The following is a 20,125-nucleotide window of genomic DNA, read 5'->3' on the forward strand; positions in this document are numbered from 1 at the left end:
ACGTATTTGTGGTAGGCAGATCCCAAGGAAGGATGGGGGCAAAAGGCTTGATGTGTATGGTTGGCGTGTGTGTGTGTGTGTGTGTGTGTGTGTGTGTGTGTGTGTGTGTGTGCGTGCGCGCGGGCGCAGGGGCTTGTGATCTACTCATATTCCAGCCGAGTTGAGATTCAAGGGGGTCTTCCTTTATGACTCCGCAGCTGCTCCTCAGGCATCCGGGACAGTCAAGGGCAAAGGGAACAGAGAACCGAACCCGGTTCCGCAGTCTTCTGGTGTGTGCTTCCCTACCCCCATCACACCTCAGCCTTCTGGAAGGAGGGGGGGTGCGCCCGTCCTGGGCCCTCCTCTTCCCCAGCCCAGCTGAGCCTCTGCCCTCCCCCCGCCAGCAGCAGATGGTGCCTGGACTCCCGCTGCCAACCTTGCTAGGCGGTGCCAACCTCAGTCCTGGCAGACAACAGGCAGACAAGAAGAGGAGCTCCTGGCTAGCCAGGCCGACCCTCCCCCACCCTCCCCAAACTCAAGACCCTCTGCCTGATCCACTCAAGCGACTACCCCAGCCTGCCTCTTACTGGTCCACTCCCAGGTCCCCAAACTCCTCGTCTCCTTCTGCTCCCTTCCCCACACCTTCCCGGTCCTCACCACCTGCCGCCCTGACCAGGCCGACGTATTTGCATATTTACATATGCAAATGACATTATTTGCATACGGTGCTCCACAGGGGGGCGTCTCCGCGAGAGCCCGTTAGCTGTCTGCCCAGCGTCCTCATTCCGTACCTGTCGGAAGGGCTGGGGCAGGAGCAGCACGGGAGGGGGTAGCCCCCCCCCGCCCCCGGCCTAGCTAGCTCAGTTCCCAGAGGACTTGAGGAAGTGTTGCCATGGTGACGGCACGCACCCCACCCCCTCCCAGGCCTAGGGTCTCGGGCTTGGTGTCTCCGGTTCTCTCCCCTTACCCACCCTCCACTCCCTCCCTAGCCCTCGCTCTCCAACCGAGATCTTGCATCGCCCCCTGGCGGCTTACTCGGCGCTGAGCCAGGTTCGTAAATGCAAGAGGGGCTGCGGGCGGCTAAATCACCAAAAGCTAGGAGGACCTACCCTGCTGCGCGATCTTGCTTCCAGCCGCAGGGGCTCAGGGGCGGCGGCTCTAGTCCGGCTCCCCTTTCTTCACTACAACAGAGGCCTAGCCTGGCAGACGCACCTGTCTCCCCACCTCCCACCAGCCTCAGCTCAGATGGGTCTCAGTTTATCAGATAGTAGCGAGGTGGGACAGCTGGGGAGGATACTCCACCCCTCTGCAGGCCCCCTCCTTGCCCCCAATTAAAGCACAACTTTTCTTGGCCTGGCACTATAGTTCACGGTTGTAATCCCAGCACTTTGAGAGGTCGACGTGGAAGGATCGCTTGAGGCAAGCAAGGAGTTGGAGACCAGTCTGCAAAGCGAGATCCCCGTCTCTACATTAAAAAAAAAATTTTTTGACTGAATGTGGTGGCTTTTGCCTGTAGTCCCAGCTATGCGGGAGGATCACCTGATCGCCTGAGCCCAGGAGTTCAAGGTTACAGTGAGCTATATAATTGCACTCCAGCCTGGGTGACAGAGTGAGATCTTATCTCAAAAAAAAAAAAACAAAAAACAAATAAAAGAACAACTTTTCTAACTTTTGTCAAAAGTTTAGTAAATTCACAACATCCAACAGTTAGCCCCCCCCCTCCCGCCCCACTTCTCCTAGTGAGATATTTTCTCTTTCCAGCTCTTGCAGGCTTAGGCTGGAGGGGTTTCGGGTGCGAGCTGCTTTAGGCACCAGGTATCCGAGACCCCAGGCCGGGGTAGGGGGTGGGAACCAGTCCCTTCCCAGAAGCCCGGTCAGGCTGGACTTCCCACCCCTCCCCCACCCGGCAGTCCAGTTGCTTTAGCCCTTGTCCTTCCCAACCTCTACTGGGCCCGCCCAGAATGGGGGCATGGGTGTCTCCCGCCAGCAGGCGCCTGCACTCCTAAATCTCCTCCAGGAAGTCGGCAGGGAACAGCCCCATCTTGCGGCCGGTGTAGACCTTGACGTAGCCACCGGTTTCGTCTCCTTTCTGCACCACGATCTAGCGGATTAAGATTAAGGGGTAGGAGAGGAATCAAGGGAAAAGGCAGAAGAGAGCAGGGGAAACCGGGTTTAGAGAGATTCATTTTAGCCTCATTAATGGATAAGATGTCCAAGGAATGTGGTCAGCATTCAGGCCTGTGATTGGGTTGGGGCACCAGAGCTACCTGGTCCTTCTTGAGTGTGATCTGTCCGATCTCGCGGTTCCCCACGAAGGATCTCGTTACTCGGTGCACACGTTCTCCAGCCCGGACTCGAATGATGAAATTTGGAGGGAAAAATCCGACCTTCTCCCCGATTTTCCCCTGGGGAAGATAGAATAAATCTCTCAATCTCAAATTCTAGTCTCAACTCATATCCCACCCTGGCCCCAGCCATTTCTCTTACCCGCCACCACTCCTCATTGGAGTCATCAATGACTGTAATCTTTTCTCCTGGCCTGGGAGAGGAAGGGAGGGGCCTCAGGGATTTAGGGGACTCACTCACATACGAGGTCCCTGGCTGTGCCTCAGGTCCAGCCTCAATAGGCTCCAAGACCCTTTTCAGCCCATAGGAAGCCCAGTTCACCCCTTTTACTCCATACAAATCCTCCCCCACCCCTCAAGGCCTCTCACGGAAAATCCAGATCATCCTTCTCCAGGGCTTTGAACCGGTAGAGAGCCACAAAATAATGAGACTGCTGGAAGCCAGGCTGCTTGTGCTGGGGGTAAAAGGAGGTGATTAGTCTCAGGGCTCCTCTATCCCCTACTGATGGGCAGGAGTCCAAGGCAGGAGCATTCTCCAGACACACTACATCCAATTCTCTTCCAGGTCCCTGAACTGAGAGGAGTTTATTGGTTGTGGGTGTGTGTTGGGAACCCAAGAAGTAAGAGTGAGCTTCTGCTGAGGCTATGAGTGGGTTGGGGAGAGAACTTGGGGTTCTTGCAGGGAGGAAGGATTCTCACTTTGTCATCAGGCGTCTTCTTCTCAGTCTTCTTATCCCTTTCAGGGAGCCCTGGGATGGGAAACACCAACAAACTGGTTCCTGGAGGGCAGTCCTCATTCTTTTACCTATCTGTAAAAGGGCCTGTCCTGTCCTTTGCTCCTCCACCCCCCATGCCACAGTTGAGCCTCTGATCCTACTCCATCTCTGTGGCTAGGTGACACTCACCATCCCGGGGTTTGCCTTCTTCTGGTCTGGCTGACTCTGGCTCTTCCTCCATCATGGCTGCTAGAGGCTGGAGGGGGCAGCAGAGTTAGGAAGATTCTGTCTTAGGAAACCATGCTTGCCCTGGCTCTTTACAGTCGGGTCAGAGAACTATAGAATGAGATGTCAGGGTTGGAAGAAGCCTGGGAGGAAACATCTAGTACAACCACCTGCCTAATAATGCAGGGACTTTCTCTAAAACATTGAGGCAGGTGGGTTACCTACATTGTGCTTTAATGTAGTTAATGACAAGAAGTTCACTGCCTTACAAAGTAACTCTATGCAATTTTGGGGCAATTCCCTACATTAAGCCTATGTCATTATGTCAATTCCCTACATTAAGCCTACAGTCTCCCTGTAACTTTTAGTTATTAGTACTGATTTGTCCTCTGCAGCAATAAATGCAATTATTTAAATATCTGAGGACAGCTGACATGTTTCTATTTCTTTTCTAATCATTCTTCTCTAATCATTCTTAGTCCATTCAAATCATCCCCACGATCCTTCACTATACCATCTGCCTTTAAAAATACTCCAATGTGTAAGAGAAAAATGGGCAGAAGTTTTCATAATTCCCTAAAAGAATAGAACCTAAGGATAATAATTTTAATACCATTTTTAAAAATAAAAAAGGAATAGAACCCATGAGTGTGCTAGCCCTTCTAGAAGCAGCCAAATCACACCGCTAGTCCCTTGTAAGTCATAGTTCACTCCATAGAAATTCCTAATCTGTGTCCAACCTCCATATCAACTACTTTGAGGCCAGATCTCTAGTTCTGTTTTTGTGCAGTTGATGTTTTTTATCCAAAAATAGATATGTATATTTTCCTTATGAAATTTCAAATTATTATTATTTTTGGCCTTTTCTTCTAGTCTCTAAGAGTTTTAAATATATTATTCAGTATATGTTTTTCCTCCTATCATTTCCATAAACTTAATATACCATTTATATCTTTTTTTACATCAGTGAGAAAAATGTCCATAGGTGAAGACCATGGACCAAATTAAAAGGCATCAGAAATATCCCTCTAGCTGGACACTCTCTAAAGCACCTGGGCTCTTTGGGTATGCCATTCAACCAATTTTTAGACTCCATCTAACTGTAACCATCATCCATCCCGGTCCATCTGGTTGTCCAGAAAGACATAAGAATACTCTAACAGGCCCAGAGGCTCATGTCTGTAATCCCAGCACTTTCGGAGGCTGAGGCAAGAGGATTGCTTGAGGCCATGAGTTCGAGATTAGCCTAGGCAACATAGTGAGACCCTGTCTCTACAAAAAATGAAAAAATTAGCCAGGAGTGGTGGTGCACGCCTATAGTCCCAGCTACTTGGGAGGCAGAGATGGAATTGCTTGGGCCCAGGAGGTTGGTTATGGTGAGCTATGATTGCACCACTACACTCCAGCCTGGGCAATAAAACAAGACCCTGTCTCTAAGAAAAAAAGAATATCCTGGCCGGGCGCTGTGGCTCACGCCTGTAATCCTAGCTCTTGGGAGGCCGAGGCGGGCGGATTGCTCAACGTCAGGAGTTCAAAACCAGCCTGAGCAAGAGCGAGACCCCGTCTCTACTATAAATAGAAAGAAATTAATTGGCCAACTGATATATATATCAAAAAATTAGCCGGGCATGGTGGCGCATGCCTGTAGTCCCAGCTACTTGGGAGGCTGAGGCAGAAGGATCACTCGAGCCCAGGAGTTTGAGGTTGCTGTGAGCTAGGCTGACGCCACGGCACTCACTCTAGCCTGGGCAACAAAGTGAGACTCTGTCTCAAAAAAAAAAAAAAAAAAAAAAAAAAAAAAAAAAAGAATATCCTAACAAATTTCTGAATGCAAGTCTATGGCATTACCAACCTAGTAAGCCTATTACAAAAGGAAATTGCTCTTGGCCAATAATCAGTAATTTTGGCCAATAATCAGTAATTTTCTGATTACTTAGCATGACAAGTTCTCTTCCCCAAATCCAAAAGCATAGGTCTTGCCTCTGTCACTCAGCACTGCCAAGGGCCCAGGGACTAGCTTTCAGGTGGTTGTGATGGTTAATCTGACAATCTCAGAAGGGAGTTGAGAAAACACATTCTATGGCAGGAATTCTTAACCTGACACCTATGGTGAGCTGTAGCAGGTCCAAAACACCCTCTAACATTGCAATGCAAAAATCTGTCTATTGGGCTATGTGTAATTCTAATAGGATCCATAGCTTCTATCATTCCAAAGGGGGAAATGTCCTGCCCCATGGGGCCTCTGGGAGATAACTCAGTGGGAGATATGGTGCTCACATTTTTCTTATCTGCCTGTCCCTTCTTCCGTTCCTTGTTTGCCATGATCACCCCAGTGCGTAGGGTTTCAAACACAGGGTCATTGCGATTGGCAGTAGCTAGTAGAATGGGTGGAGAAAGAAGACATTACTGGGGAGGCAGAGAAAGGCTTGGAGTAAAGAGAGAGATCACCAAAGGGAGAGATGGGATTGAGTATATGGATACCCATGGGGAAGTGTGGGGTGGAAGGATTAGGGAAGGGTCAGCTGGGCAATACCTAGGTCACCAATCTATAAAGGTTTCTACAAACATCACTGGTGATGTAATGTGATGGAGAAAAATATTTACCGGAACTCCTTCCAGAGAGTATTATATGATACTGGAAAGACAATTTTGGTAAGTTGCTTGGGAGTTGGGGCATGCTCTGAATCACTACTCTCTTTTTAAGGAGAGTGGTCCCTTAACTGCTGGCTTTTGTTCTGCTGAGTGGCATGTACAAGCTGGGGTGCTACAACCACCACGTTCTTCTTTTACACCCATACTCCTTACAGAGTTCAGCTTCTCCTCCAAATAAATGTTGGGCAAACTATCAATGAATATGTTTTTAAGGGTTACCAAATTATGAATGTGCCAGAACAGCTCTTGTTCTGGCCCTGAGTCTGGTATGACTCTGTAACAAGGATGAGGACAGTCTCGAATCCTTGTTCTTGCTTAGAGATGGTTTTTCACATGAAGAACTTATATCTGAAGCTAGCAACTGAAGGTTCAGTCTTGGCTCTACTCTTGCTAGCTCTATGTAGCTGCAGCTAAGTCTAATCTTCCACTATAAAACAGGGGAATATTGACTCTGTATCCAAATGGCTATTAAAATATTATGTTGAGGGAGAATCATGGGAAATAGAGTTTCTGTTTCAGAATTTGACTTCCAAAGCTAGGGGTGGCATAAAACCATCTCCAGGCTTGCCCATTCCCTCAGGTCCCATAAGGGGCACTTACAGAGATCTTTGACACAAGCGTACTGCTGGTTGCTGTAGAGCGGGGAGCTATAGGCCCGATGGAAACCAGGGGGCTGTGGGATGGGATGGGAGGAAGCATTAGAGGTAGCAAGGTAGGTCCAGACCCCATCTCTCCCATGAGTGCTCACCCTTCTCAGAGTATGAGATGGGCTGAGAAAGAAACAACAGGGAAATGTATGGGATAATTGGAGGAAGGATCAGCAAGGGGGTAGCTGACAACACATCTCCTCCCTTCTTTCTTGCTCCTTAGAGCCTACTCACGATCTTGCCGAAGCACCTTTGCATCTCCACATAGGACTGACAGTGTTCGTGGATGTTGGTTTTGCAGTTCTTACAGCGAAGCCCAAATTTGTTGTTGACTTGGGAGAGGGGGAGAACATTCGGGTAAGATTCTGGATTGCTCTTTTCCTTTGCACCACTGCTGCCACTGTAGCTCTTAGGTTCCCTTTTCTGTCTGGGACCCTATTCTCCAAATCTCTAATAGAATTGTCTTAAGCCAAATCTAGCCACAGCCCAAATACTCTCCTAAACCCTCTCCCCCACCCCCTGCCTTCAACATCGCACTCTCTCCACTTCATGACTCACGAACAATCATCCGGGCACAGACATCACAGAACTTTGGCTTCTTGAAGAAGTGATCTTTGAATTTGTGGGGCTTATCGTTGACAAGCTTAGGAGGTTCTGGGGGTGGTTCCTCCTCCTCCTCCTCTTCTTCCTCCTCTTCCTCATAGATGTAGTAGATGGGCCCACCCCCAGCTCCCACAGCCTCCCCATTGGCCTGGGGTTCTGGGGGAATCTCCATCTCCTTTGTCTCTGTAGACCCCTTCCTGAATAACTGCGTCAGCCGCTGTAGCTGAGGGAGGGAATGAAGGAAACCCCATGTTAAAAGGACTGTCACCCTCCCTAGAGTTGGTTGGGCTAAAGCTAGTTGGACATTTTTTGAGCTTTGGGCAAGGAATGTGCCTGAGGATAAAGGGGGTATTGGGGGCTTCAGCTTTTGGCTAGCATCCTAACAATAAATGAGTCACACATAAGTGAGATCAATTAAAGCACTTTTCTTCAGGGGCTGTAATGACTTCCCAGCCCCCCACACCCAGTGGTCAGAGGCCCAGACTCACCCCACTTTGCCGAGTTTCTGCTGGCAAGGAGGGCTTAGGGGACTCCAGCACCTCCTTTTCTGTCATCCTGTAAGAGGTTGGACCCCACTATGAAATCTAATCCCTGACTGCCACTCTTCCCTCCCTTATTTCTGTCCCTCACAGTAGGGTGCTCCTTGAAGGGGAGGCCTTGGGAGAAATTTGGTTAAACAGAGATCCTTTGGCAGGGTTTATGAATAGAAAGATTACACAAATGTCAAGAAAAAAAGCCCAACAGACTAAAGAACTTCCTAGTCAGTTCCTCAAACTGATACCCATCCTTCTACCCTGAGTGCAACCCCAAGTCTACAGCACCAATACAATGCCCAAGGCCACTGGGTTTAGGTATTTTCCTAGAGGTACTTTGTTTCTCATGGGAATCTGTGGGCATAGAGAGGTGATACATACACCTTTCCAGATCCCCTCTTTTCTAGAAATTTAAAGTGTGTCCCTGTGTGTACGTATGGAGGGATGAAGACATTTGTTCTCCCCTACTTCTTTCGTGAGCCCTGGGGGCCCCGTGCCTAGTTCTGTCCCAGCCTGCCTCAGGACTCAGCTATTTTAAGTTTTCAGAGTAATATGAGCCTTTCCTTCCCTTACTATTCCATTTCCCTCCCTGATCCCACCCCCACCCCATGCTCCAATCCTAGTTCATCCTGGAGCAGAGTAGTAATTTCACTCCTAAAACCCAAACTACTCACAGACAAGGAGAGAAATGGAGAAGTTGAACAGACTACAAATTGGGGCAGCTGGGGTGAGCAGGAAATGGAAAGAGGATGAAGAGGCAACTTACGTTTGGGATTCCCTAAGTCAGTCCACAGTCTGTGGAGTGAAGTGGGAGGCCCTGGGGCCTTGATGGTGGTGCTGGGGGAGGACTGGTCCTCTTCCTTGGGGGCTAAGCCCCCCCAGTACCCTCCGTACTCACACCAGCTACCCAGACGCTATTTGTAGACCTCCTAGCCTCTTGCCTTGGTGTCAGAGCTGAAATGACAGGGCTGGAGGAAAGTGGACAGCTGAGCAACACAGCTGACACAGAGAAATTGGACACGGGGAGGTCTGAGGCAGGGCTGGACCCTAACTCCTCCCATCCCCCAGAGCTGCTGTTCCCTGATTCTTCACCTATGGTGAGCAAGTCAGTACTGGCTAAATTCAGGGAAGGACAGTTTCTGTTCATGCTTCACACTCATTCAAGAGGGTTTTAGATGACTGAAAGTCAAGATGAATTATAAACTTATTTCCCCATAGTTTAAAAACTTCTCCAAGTCTACCCTCCCTGGACCTACTGTAGGAACTAGACTTCTCAGCCATTGTCTTTTTATGGCCACATGTTTATATACCCACAAGGATTGATCTAGGCTCAAACCCTTAGGCTAGGAAAGGGCTGGGAGCTGGAAAGATTAACTTGAACTCTCAGAGCTCCCCAATCAGCCTCACTAGATTGCTTTCTTATTCATGGATAGTTGGAGGGTACTTTGCTATCTTGCAAGGGAGTGAAGAGTATGTAGTACTGCTTTGTTCCCTCCAGCAGTCCCCAGAGATATCTTCCCCCTATTCCTCTAAAATATTGTCCTTAGGGTGAAGGGAATTGCCAAGGCTACTAAAAAAAGATAGCCTGAGCCTTCCATCTAAGGGGCTTTAAGGAGAGTCTAATGACCAGGCATTAGACCACATGGTCAAGCTAACACTGTACAGAAAGCTTTAGCTGCCACATAGGCAGTTTCTATCATTTGCAAGTAATGTCCCCTCCCCATGTGAACTGGGAACTCAAAGGGAGGATGGCCAACCTTCACACTTCCTCAACCTTTTTGATTCCCTGATTCCATCTCCCATCTCTGACACCCCAGTATATAAACTGATGGGTCAAAGAGATAGACTGCATTCTTATAGGGATGCAGCCTTCCCCTAGTTTTTGGACTGTGACATGGCTGAAATAGGAGACACTCCCATTTCAGAGGAGAGAAATTTAGGGCGGTGATGCAGTGCTGCTTTATCCCTTGTATCTGTAAGAAATAAAGGACTACTTGGAGGTTGGGTCAGACAAGCTCCTGAAAGAGCATGGTTTAGAGACACAGCTACCCAGACCTAAGAGGTTTCCAGGACAATGTGCTTTGTCATTCCCACCCACTGCTCTTTTTTCTCTCTTTAAGGGGTGACTGAGCTTGAAAAGGGGGTTTTGGATGGTTCTCAGTCTATAGACTCTTTCATGGCCCTATTCTGTCAGGCTATAGAACAATAGGGCTAGCTTTGAGAAGCTCCAGATATAGGAAAAGTTCCATCTTGCAGGTAGGGTGACTTCTGCTTTTCACCTTTCTTCAGCTGCATAGGACAGGGACTGCTGAGCACATGTGGACAGTACAGCATCTTGGCACTGCAAGTTCAGCTGATGTAGTTTTTATTGTAAGAAACATCCACTTCTGTTCCTGCCAGGTAGGACCCAATCCTCTGGCTTTAGGATTGAAGAAAGGCCCAAGTCCTCCATCCCTGAAGGGTTTTTAGAAGATTAGATGGACAGATATAAGCCCAGCATCTCAACCCAGTTCTGGACCTCATTCACCCCTCCTCCCCAGCTCAGTCAGGAGGGCCCTAAATGAGTATCATTTAATTAACAGGCTGGAAGGAACCTCAGAGGTCACCTGGTCAGTTCAAGTCTCTTATTTTTTTTATTTTTTATTTTTTTGAGACAGAGTCTCACTTTGTTGCCCAGGCTAGAGTGAGTGCCATGGCATCAGCCTAGCTCACAGCAACCTCAAACTCCTGGGCTCAAGTGATCCTCCTGCCTCAGCCTCCCAAGTAGCTGGGACTACAGGCATGTGCCACCATGCCTGGCTAATTTTTTCTATATATATTAGTTGGCCAATTAATTTCTTTCTATTTATAGTAGAGACAGGGTCTCGCTCTTGCTCAGGCTGGTTTTGAACTCCTGACTTTGAACAATCTGCCCGCCTCGGCCTCCCAGAGTGCTAGGATTACAGGCAGGTGAGCCACTGCGCCCAGCCCAAGTCTCTTATTTTATGGACACAGAGGTTTAGAATAGTGACGTGCTCAATGAACCATAGTTAGTGGCAGAGCTGGGAGACCACCAAACCAAGGTCACATTAGAGACTCAGTTGTCTATCACAATTATGAACAGAGAGGAAGGTGGTATGGAGGGAACAGTGTTAGGAATAGTGTGCAAATTCTGGGGAAAGCCATCCCAACCCACAAAAAAACCCTCCAACAGCTGTGAGGCCATACCTACCCAGGATCTCCAACCTCCATCCACATCAGGGCAGCAACAGAGAAAGAGTGACTGATGTCCAGTGACAGATTTTTTTTTTATATATTTAAAAACAAAACCAACCTCCCCCCAAGTAACCCCCAAACAAACAAAAAACCAGATTAAATAAAATTTACAGTGAATATACCCAGCAAACATCTGTATGTGCAATTAAATACTGTGTCTGTTACTGCGGCACAAATTTCAAACAAACAAATACAAGTGTTCTAGGGGGTAGGGGGAGTCCCAAGTTTTAACTCTGTGGGGTTTGGGGGACGACAAGTTGGGGGAAGTGAGAGAATGGGGAAATCAATTTTTTCTTAATTCTGTCCACATAAATATTCATAAAGACCAAAAAAGGAAAGAAAGCTTGGGATGTTAAGGAAATAGAATAGGGAAGTATAGGACCCTCCCAATTCTACCTGACCAAAAAATAAGAAATTAATTTCATGGTGGGAGAAGAGATAAAAAATGATATAAGAGCATGGGAAGGAGAGGGAAGCAGAGGGGGGACGAGGGAAAAAGAGGGGACTCATGGCGGGGGAGCAAGAAGGAGTCCAGTGCCAGTGTGTGTTTCCATCTTCATCTGTTTCCATCCCTAATGTCTTAGGCTCCAGTTGAGTGTCGTTCTCATTATTTCCTGCCTCTGTCCATGGTCTGTCAGGATCCCTCAACCCCCTCCACCCCGCCTCCACCCCTACTGTGCCGGTCCCTTCTCCTCCTCCATTTATTGGGAGCTGGCTCGCTCCAGGATCCTCAGGTCATAGTTCTTTTTGGCCATTCGAAGTTTGAAGCGACTCACGGAGTTGTTGAGACGAAGGGAGGCATTTTGGGCAGCCAGGGGGCTGGGGAACACAGCCACGATGGTGTACAAGGCAGCGAGGTCCGAGTGGCGGCCATTCTCGGCAGTCCCACCGTTGTCACCCCCACCCCCACCGGGCAGCCCCTGAGCATCTTTGAGCCACTGGATCTTGGCGCCGGACATGGCAAGCTGCGTGAAGAGTTTGTCCGCCTCAGTACGGGTGATGCCCTCAGGGAGATCTGTCACCTCCAGCACCCGCCCCAGGACTGGAAGGGGAGGAGAGAGGACATGGTTGTGAAAGGAGTAGGGTAGGAAGAACGAACAGTGCTCTGGCTGAGAAGTATCCACTGGCCAAGTCTGTAGATAATGTCCTCAAAAGCCTAGCCTTTCCCACTTAGCCCTTTCTTCCCCTCCCCAAATCAACCTAATTCCCCACTATCCAGACTCTGATCAGGGCAACTAAAAGGGAAAAAATGAACCTTTCTCTTCTTTTAGCCCAGAGATATAGGCAAGAAGGGACTGGGGATCAGAATCCCAGGTTTATAATCTGGGGAACCATACCTCAGTTTTCTCACAGGGTGCCACTGCTATGAAGGAAATGTGGCTTTTGCTGATTTTCTTTAGCAAAGTCATGGATCAATCTGAGATATATCCCATAGTTCCCTTCCTACTCACAGGCTGGCCCAAATAGATTCTTCCTTCTTATCATCTCAGGAAGTCAGTCTTTCTTCCTTTCCTTGTTTAGCAAACTGCTCTGAATAGGGGAAATCCTGAGGGATCTTGTACATCCAGCATGGAAGGCCAGCAGGGGAGACTTACTTCCCCATATTTTCTACCAATCTTTCCCTAAATTGGGTCTAGGAATACCAAAGGTAGATGTCCTAGATTAGGGTCAGGACTGCTCCCAGAAGACTTTTAAGAAAAGGCTCAGCAACTACCATCATTGTGTTATTCCCATTTTTTATCATGATCTTCCTCAGGACCAGGGATGACTTGGTAAAAAGGACTGAGATACTTCACTTCTTCAGTGTCTGTTTGCTTTTGACCACAAAGGGTCCCCTAAGTTGGCTTTTCCCAGTCATCCTAGGCTGGTAATGAAGGGCTGGAGGGGTGGGCACCCCTTCTCAGGGATTTAGCATCCTGTGACTCACCAACATCTGCTGTCCCCAGGTCAGTAGAGGCAGACTTGAGTGCTTGTCTCTTGCCCCGGTTTCCATGCTTCAGTCCACTCTGTCCCTTTAACATTCGAAAGACAACTTTCACCTCAGGTAAACAACACTGACTGCCTTGTATCCCAATGGCTGCCTGAGAAATTGAGGAGTACCACCCAACCATGAGGACCCCATCCCACCAGGCAGTGAAAATGGCCAAGGAGTGGCCACTGAGAAAGAAAAAACCCCTCCCTTTTGGCCCTGGGATTGAGTAGGAGGAATGAGTACAGAAGTAGGGCAAGGTTCTTCCTGCTTTGTTCATTCCGTGTTGTCTCCCTTGTACATCCAGCTAGTTGAAGCAAGTGGCTAAGAGATAGGGGCCCAGATAGGAAGGGAGGTCTGATGGACCTAAGGCTGATGGTGGACACCCTTACCTGGTGCACTGTGTAAGTCGACTGACTGTGGAGCAAGGGAGGGCAGATGGACAGATTGTACTGTAATGGCTGGCCCAAGAGGGAGTAGCGCCCATCACCTAGGGAGCAAGAGCAGATGGTCTTCTGAGCTTTGAGGTATGACTTTTAAGAGACTTTAGGGGGTTTTGGAGATAGCAACAATGCATACTATTTCTACTTTTCTATGATGGGAGTACTCATGTGACTGATTTAAGAGCAGTCTCTCTTCCTAAACTCTTTGGCTCTCAGCTATATCTCACAAATGGGACTATTAGGTCCCCTCACTCTTAAAGAGGGGCTCTGTTCACTGTAGACAAAAGGCCCTATGAAAATAACTAGGGAAGAAACCAACAGACCCTTATAAATGTCTTTTATGTCTTATACAGATTGTTCCCATCTCCAAACCCTAGGGTTCTAGTTTTGGACCATGAGAGAGGAAATACAGCATAGTGGACAAGAGCATAGATTTGGAGGCAGACTTTTTAGGTTTAAATACTGGCTCTGTTACTAGAAATGTGATTTTGGGTATCTTTTTCCCTCCTTAGTGTTGCTGGAAAGGCTAAACAAACATAAGGCATGTAAAAGCACTTATAGCAATACTTGGTACATAATAAGCACCATAAGTGTTACCTATTATTAATAAATATTACATTTCAGAGCACTTTCAAATTTTTAAACCATATTCTTCTTTTTTTTTCTGAGAGAGAGTGTCTTGTTCTGTCACCCTGGGTAGAGTGCAGTGGTGTCATCATAGCTCACTGCTGGGCTCAAGTGATCCTCTTGCCTCAGCCTCCTGAGTAGCTGGGACTACAGGCATGTACCACAATATTCCACTAATTTTTCTATTTGTAGTAGAGACAAGGTCTCACTCTTACTCAGGGTGGTCTCAAACTCCTGAGCTAAAGCAATCCTCCCACCTTGGCCTCCCAAAGTGCTAGGGTTCCAGGCGTGAAGGCACCATGCCTGGCCCGAAAACATAAACCATATTCTTTTTCTTTTTTTGAGACAGTCTTGCTTTGTCGCCTGGAGCTAGAGTGCCATGGCTTCAGCCTAGCTCACAGCAACCTCCAACTCCTGGGCTCAATCTATCCTCCTGCCTCAGCCTCTCAAGTAGCTGGGACTATAGGCATGCACCACCACATCTGGCTAATTTTTTCTATTTTTAGTAGAGTTGGGGTCTCACTTTTCTCAGGCTGATCTTGAACTACTGACCTCAAACAATCCTCCTGCCTTGGCCTCCCTGAGTACTAAGATTACAGGTATGAGCCACTGTGCCCAGCCCTAAAAACCATATTTTTATCTTCTTTTTATACTGCTTGTGACAGCTAAGGCAGAAAACAGATAAGATTATTCCCATCTTATGTGTGACTAACCTCATTTTATAGATTAGAAAACTGAGGTTTAGTTACGAGTTTAAGTAACTTGCTCAATATCACAAAGCCAGTTAGTGGGAAAACTGGAACTTGAATCCAAATCCAGTGTTCCCTCTTCTAAGACCATACTGTTTCTGACACAGCCTCACATTCCCAGCCCTCAGACTCAGTCCTGATGCTAGATTAAACTCTTTGGTTCATTAGAAAGTCCAGTGAATTCTTTTCCCCAGTGCCTTTCACCCTACTTGGTGGTAAATACCAGGTATATAAAAGAAGGCTGGATAAGTTAAGCATGAGCAGCACTAGAGAGGGACAAGGGCTTAAACAGGGATGTTAAAGGAAAAGTTAGCTCCCAGAATTGGATCAGCCACATTGGTTCCCTGCCTGTTGCTACTCTCTCAATCTCCACAATTGGGAATGGGATGTGAAGGGTGAATTTCACAGCAGCCAGGCTTAATCTAACGCCCTACCCTGTGCTGGACCCCCAGGCCGGGGAAACTGTGTAAGGACAGGCAGGGGACTGAGTCCTGTGCAGACGCTACTGAGGCTGGTGACAGGAGAAGGTGCTGGAGACTGGGTAGGAGATGTGACAGGGCTGCTGCTCATCTGTGTGCTGGCCTGTGGAAGAGAGGAACACACATCACATAAATACCAAACATTACTCTCTGGATATTCCTATAGCTTGGCTTAAAATATCACCTTTCTCAGAAAAGACATTTCTCTTGCTGAACTCTGTCAAAGTCGGACTGTTTCTTCATACTGCCCTCTTAGTCCTTAATTCACTTGTGTATTTTATTTTAATTAATTGTTAGATTTTTTTTTGAGATAGGGGCTCACTCTGTTACCAGGCTAGAGTGCTGTGGCATCATCATAGCTCACTGCAACCTCAAACTCCTGGGCTCAAGCGATCCTCCTGCCTCAGCCTATTGAGTAGCTGGGACTGCAGGCATGTGCCACCACGCCCAGCTAATTTTTTCTTTTTTATAGAGACGGGGTCTTGCTCTTGCTAAGGCTGATCTTGAACTCCTGGCCTCAAGCAATCCTCCTGCCTTGGCCTTCCAAAATGCTAGGATTACCTGGGGTGAGCCACTGCACCTGGCCCATTTGTGTATTTTAATATCTATTTTTGACATACTGTTTTAAGTATTTTCTCTGAGCATTCTCTTTTTCTTTTTTTGAGTCAGAGTCTTGCTCTTGTTGCCCCAGCTAGACTGCAGTGGTGTCATCATAGCTCACTGCAACTTCAAATTCCTGGGCTTAAGTGATCCTCCTGCCTCAGCCTCCCAAGTAGATGGAACTACAGGCACAACTCCTGGTTAATTTTTCTATTTTTAGTAGAGACAGGGTCTCACTCTTGCTCAGGCTGGTCTCAAACTCCTGAGGCACCGTGCCCAGCCTCTGAACATTTTCAAGTGTGTCCTATCTGCTACTTTAGATATTAGGTTCCTTAAAAGAGGATGCTCCCTTCTATTTCTTGTGTTTTTCCCCCAAATGTATGCAGGGAAAAACATGTAAAAGGGACTACTCAGTCTATGGCAAAAATTATTCCCTGGGGAGAATCTGGTCACCTCCTTACCAAGACAAGGCTGGGTTGCAGAACTCACCTGGGGACTGCTGTCAGGATTGTACAGGTCTCCAGGCTTCTGACCCCGCTGGTCCATGTTGTAATATTTACAGTGACTCCACTGGACCATGGATGGGTTCTGGGGGGGCTGGGGTCCATTAGGAACATTCAGCTGCATGACCACCACACCTGGTCCAGAAGGTGACACTCCTGAGGGCCAGGAAGAAAGCAGTTGGTTGTAAATTCAAACTGTCTTTTGGCCATGCAGCTAGCCCTGAGTGGGACAGCCAGTAAGCATATCCACCCACTTGCTTCAGGGTCACTCAGACCACGTCCTGCCAGGAATCTGAGATGGTTGCTGATTTGGCTTTTGACTCTCTTCCCACCAGACTGCTCAGTGGAAATCTGAGTGGAAGGGAAATGAGTCCTAGATGCCAATGCTCCCCTGGCCTTCACCTGGTGAGGGGTATTTTGGTATGCTTGGCAGAAAACAACTCCATTCTGTTAAAGGTGGGTATTACCAAATGTCCAGGTCAGATTGCTCAAGTATCTGGGCATGGTACAGGTCCTAGTCTGGGCCAAGGGCCAGAGCTGCAGACATGTGCAGGCTTTTATGGTAATGCCTGTAGATAAGTCAGTGATCTCTGGTCATTCTGGAGAAGATAAATGTACAGAGTGTCACCAAGCCAGACCTAGGAAGTACTTCTTGGCTAAGGTTAGGATGAGTTGGGAAACATTTTAAGCAGAGGGAATGGCATATTCAGGAAATGAAAAATAATTCCAGGTGCTAAGACATAGGGGTTATGTAGGGGAAGGAGGAGATGAGGCATATTTATTTGTTTATTCAACAAACATTTATTGAATATTTACTATGGCCAGTTGCTATGCTGGGCACTGAGTGTACAACAAACAAGCCTGTTCCTGCTCTCATAGAATGGACAGTCTATTAAGGAGACAGATATTAAACAAATAGTTGGTGTCAGAGTTTGAAGCACATTCTGGTAAGATGTTTGGACTTCATCCTGTAGGTGTTGGGGCTAGGATTTGTGCTTTGAAAAGGTAACTCAAGTGGGCTGAAAGTAGGATGGCCAAAAGGAGGGAGGGACTAGCAGCAAAAAGACCACTTAGAAAGCTCCTGAAACAGAATAAAAAGATTCTGAACTAGAGCAAAGCCAGCAGGAATGGAGTAGGAGGGTTAGACGCTCTGAAGGTGGATGTGAACCTAAAGTTTAGCACTGGCACCCATGGATAACCTCATCCTCTCATAGGTTAGGGGAAGGGAAGGCCTCACTAAGGAAGAACATTAAGGAAATGAAAATCTTCTTCATGGAGAAAAGCAAAGTAAGGAGTTAGGGAGAAGCAGTTTTTTTTGATGGACGGTCCTTGCTGGGAGGGATAGGCAGGAGCTATGCTTCCCCACTGGGGATTATCCAGACTGAGGGTTTGCTCATGATCCCCAAGCTAAATTCCTGTTGAGGCTGAGTTCACGTGTATGTGGTGGTAGAGAAGAGGGAGCTATGGATTACAAGCTCAAAAACCTGCTGCAATGCTGCTGTTTTCATGGCTCGGTGCTCCAAGGCTGCCACTGCTGCTGCCATCACACTGCTTCCTATGACAGGAAATGTTATAGCCTTTGCCCTGGGCACCAGTCATACTGGGAAGTAAATGTGATTGTTTTTCTCAGGTAGTATTGGTCAAAAGAATGGAAAAAGAAATGGCAGGTTGCCTGAGAGAGCAGCTCAGGAGACATAGCATCTGTCATATGCTACTCCCTGGCCAGTATGTGCCCTCTACCCTCTAGGGTTCATCCAATCAGAAAGCACAAATATTCAGGGCAAGAGGCTCACATCTCCCCATCCTCTGCCAAGAGGGATAATATAGCTGTAGAAGGGCCACAGGAAAATTGCACAGTTGTGGAGTGTCATGCATTTAACAACTCTCAGCTTATTATAGTTGTTCTGGGCATTTTATTTTCCTATCCTATGAGTCTCACCTACTACAACATCCTCTACCAACAAAACTGCAGTTGACCTTATTCAAATACCTCATTGCTACCTGAGGATCCAATGCAAAAATAATCAAATCTAGAGCTTTTCTAGAAGGCAGCTCATAATCTGAGGCTAACTAATGCCCTGGGTCAGGAAAGGTGGGATGTGTCTCAGTGGGTAGGGTAAGCATAAGCAAGGCTGTGGACGCTCTTTGTAACACCAACATGTAGCCATAAGGAGCTGTTAGGGAGCTCAAAGGAAGGTCGAAAAGAACAAAATGCTCATATTATTTTCTCTGATCCCAACAAAAACAAAGCAAGGGTTGTTAGTCTGCGCACTGTTCTGAGTTCTTCCCACACTTAGTCCTCCCCCACTGGCCTGGAGCATTGTTCCTTCACTCAGCCGAGGACACAGCCACTCTGCTGATAAGCTGATTTTTATGCTCTTTCTCAAGCCCAAAGCAGGTGGCATCCGTTAGCAGCTGAACTGCTGTTAATAGACATGGCAATAAAAAAAATACAAAAAACAAAAAATAAAACCAAACCCACTGTCCAGTGACAGCACTTCCATATAATCAGGTTGGGGGAAGGAGCCTGGGTTGGGTGAGGGTGGGAAGGGGGAGAAAGGGGTTGAATAAGGAAATCAATTTTGGCTTGAAAGCTCTGAAAGGAGAGGGGACGTGTGAATGGCTTTTTAAGTGGCATCATTAAACCTGGGCAGAAAGGTCAATTGGGCAGAGCAAACCACATAAATACAAACAGATGACATTTATGTCTGGCAGAATTGTTTTTTGTTTTTTTTAAATCACTGAGGTGGAAAACTGATAAGGCTTATTCCCTACCACCAGAAATCAAATCTTTAGAAACGAATGTCCAGAGAAATAAAATCCACAGGCATCTTTCCCAAATTATAGGATAGAATACAATAATATCTTGGTCTTTTTCCTTTTTCTGGCATGGGGGGGGGGTATGAGGATTCTCAGGGAGTGGGAAAGGAAAAAGTAGTAGTCTCAGCTTTGGAAACCCCCTTGCTAAAAAATGAGCCAGTAAGGAGTGAGAGGCTATTTCTGCATGCATTTCCCTCTATCCATGATGCTGTGTCACTGTGAGTCGGGAGTCTGTGCATAGGCATCACTGCCACTTCATGTCTGTTTGCATCTTCCCCAGACAAGCAGCCCTGTAGAAACCTCAAGAGACTTGCAAGCCATCATTTTAGTGGGAAGAAAAGTGTTTCCTGGGGTTTGAGTTATGTCTAATATTACATTGGAGGAATTAGGGTACAGGCCTGGGGGTAAACTGGGCAACTACAAAAATGTATTAATAAACCACAACAGTTGTTCCAGGAACAGCCAATCCTAATCCCTGCCTTTATTTTTGGAAAAGTGACCATGTTGCTACATGAGAGGAGGGCGGGTGACTTTCCTCTGAAGGTGACAGAGGGGCCCTTGTGGCCTGTGCTTGCCTCTTTTCAGTAAAGGGTGAACTGGAAAGGCAGGCAGAATAAACACTTGTTTCCCTTTTTCCACTTCCTCTTAGATTTCCATGAGCAGAATTAAAGATCTTTAAAGTCACTGATAAGGTGAATATGGTCTCTTAGATGATATGGGTGGAACAGAGGGTCCCACCATCTAGGAGAAGTACAAGGGGTCAGTTCAAAGCCCAGGGTATATCAGAGTTGCTAGGAGTAAAGGAGATAGAACTATGAAAATTCCAAAGCAGCAAGAGAAGTAGATGGTGAACAGAGTTTCCCCATGTTTCCCCCCCCCCCATGTCTTTTGATTTGCGAAGCCCAGATTATCTCCTTCCAAACCCAGTCCAGATCTCTAGTGCTGCCAACTTCCAGAACAACAGTTGTTTTAGTATTATT

The 20,125-nt window shown here is 47.3% G+C and overlaps 2 protein-coding genes across 33 annotated transcripts in view; both read right to left on the bottom strand.

Moving 5' to 3' along the window:
• Positions 1–1,643: 1,643 nt before the first annotated feature.
• On the bottom strand, positions 1,644–8,749 carry STAC3 (SH3 and cysteine rich domain 3). 3 transcript variants are annotated; one of them, XM_012777061.3, is made up of 12 exons: positions 8,467–8,741; positions 7,656–7,722; positions 7,123–7,390; positions 6,799–6,896; positions 6,518–6,590; positions 5,543–5,640; positions 3,230–3,296; positions 3,024–3,073; positions 2,694–2,779; positions 2,467–2,518; positions 2,247–2,384; positions 1,644–2,080 (listed from the first exon to the last, which is right to left on the bottom strand). In XM_012777061.3, the coding sequence occupies exons 2-12, from the start codon at positions 7,719–7,721 to the stop codon at positions 1,982–1,984; spliced, it is 1,095 nt and encodes a 364-aa protein (XP_012632515.1). In that variant the 5' UTR covers position 7,722; positions 8,467–8,741; the 3' UTR covers positions 1,644–1,981. The 3 variants fall into 3 exon arrangements, 2 of the variants coding, with proteins under 2 accessions (XP_012632515.1, XP_012632518.1); XM_012777064.3 differs by lacking the exon at positions 7,656–7,722 and having other exon boundaries at positions 8,467–8,737; XR_001157154.2 differs by lacking the exon at positions 2,467–2,518 and having other exon boundaries at positions 1,685–2,080; positions 8,467–8,749.
• Positions 8,750–10,968: 2,219 nt separating this feature from the next.
• R3HDM2 (R3H domain containing 2) overlaps positions 10,969–20,125 on the bottom strand; it is a 145,561-nt gene continuing 136,404 nt past the window's right edge. For all 30 annotated transcript variants that reach the window (XM_012777038.2, XM_076007424.1, XM_076007425.1 and 27 more), the window contains 5 exons: positions 16,312–16,481; positions 15,178–15,325; positions 13,317–13,414; positions 12,883–12,967; positions 10,969–11,997 (listed from right to left, as the gene is read on the bottom strand). In XM_012777038.2, the coding sequence (XP_012632492.1) occupies positions 11,657–11,997; positions 12,883–12,967; positions 13,317–13,414; positions 15,178–15,325; positions 16,312–16,481 (842 nt within the window). In that variant the 3' untranslated portion in view covers positions 10,969–11,656. The remainder of the gene's footprint in view (positions 11,998–12,882; positions 12,968–13,316; positions 13,415–15,177; positions 15,326–16,311; positions 16,482–20,125) is intronic.

The sequence above is a fragment of the Microcebus murinus genome, chromosome 10, assembly GCF_040939455.1.
Source record: "Microcebus murinus isolate Inina chromosome 10, M.murinus_Inina_mat1.0, whole genome shotgun sequence".
Classification (NCBI taxonomy): domain Eukaryota; kingdom Metazoa; phylum Chordata; class Mammalia; order Primates; family Cheirogaleidae; genus Microcebus; species Microcebus murinus.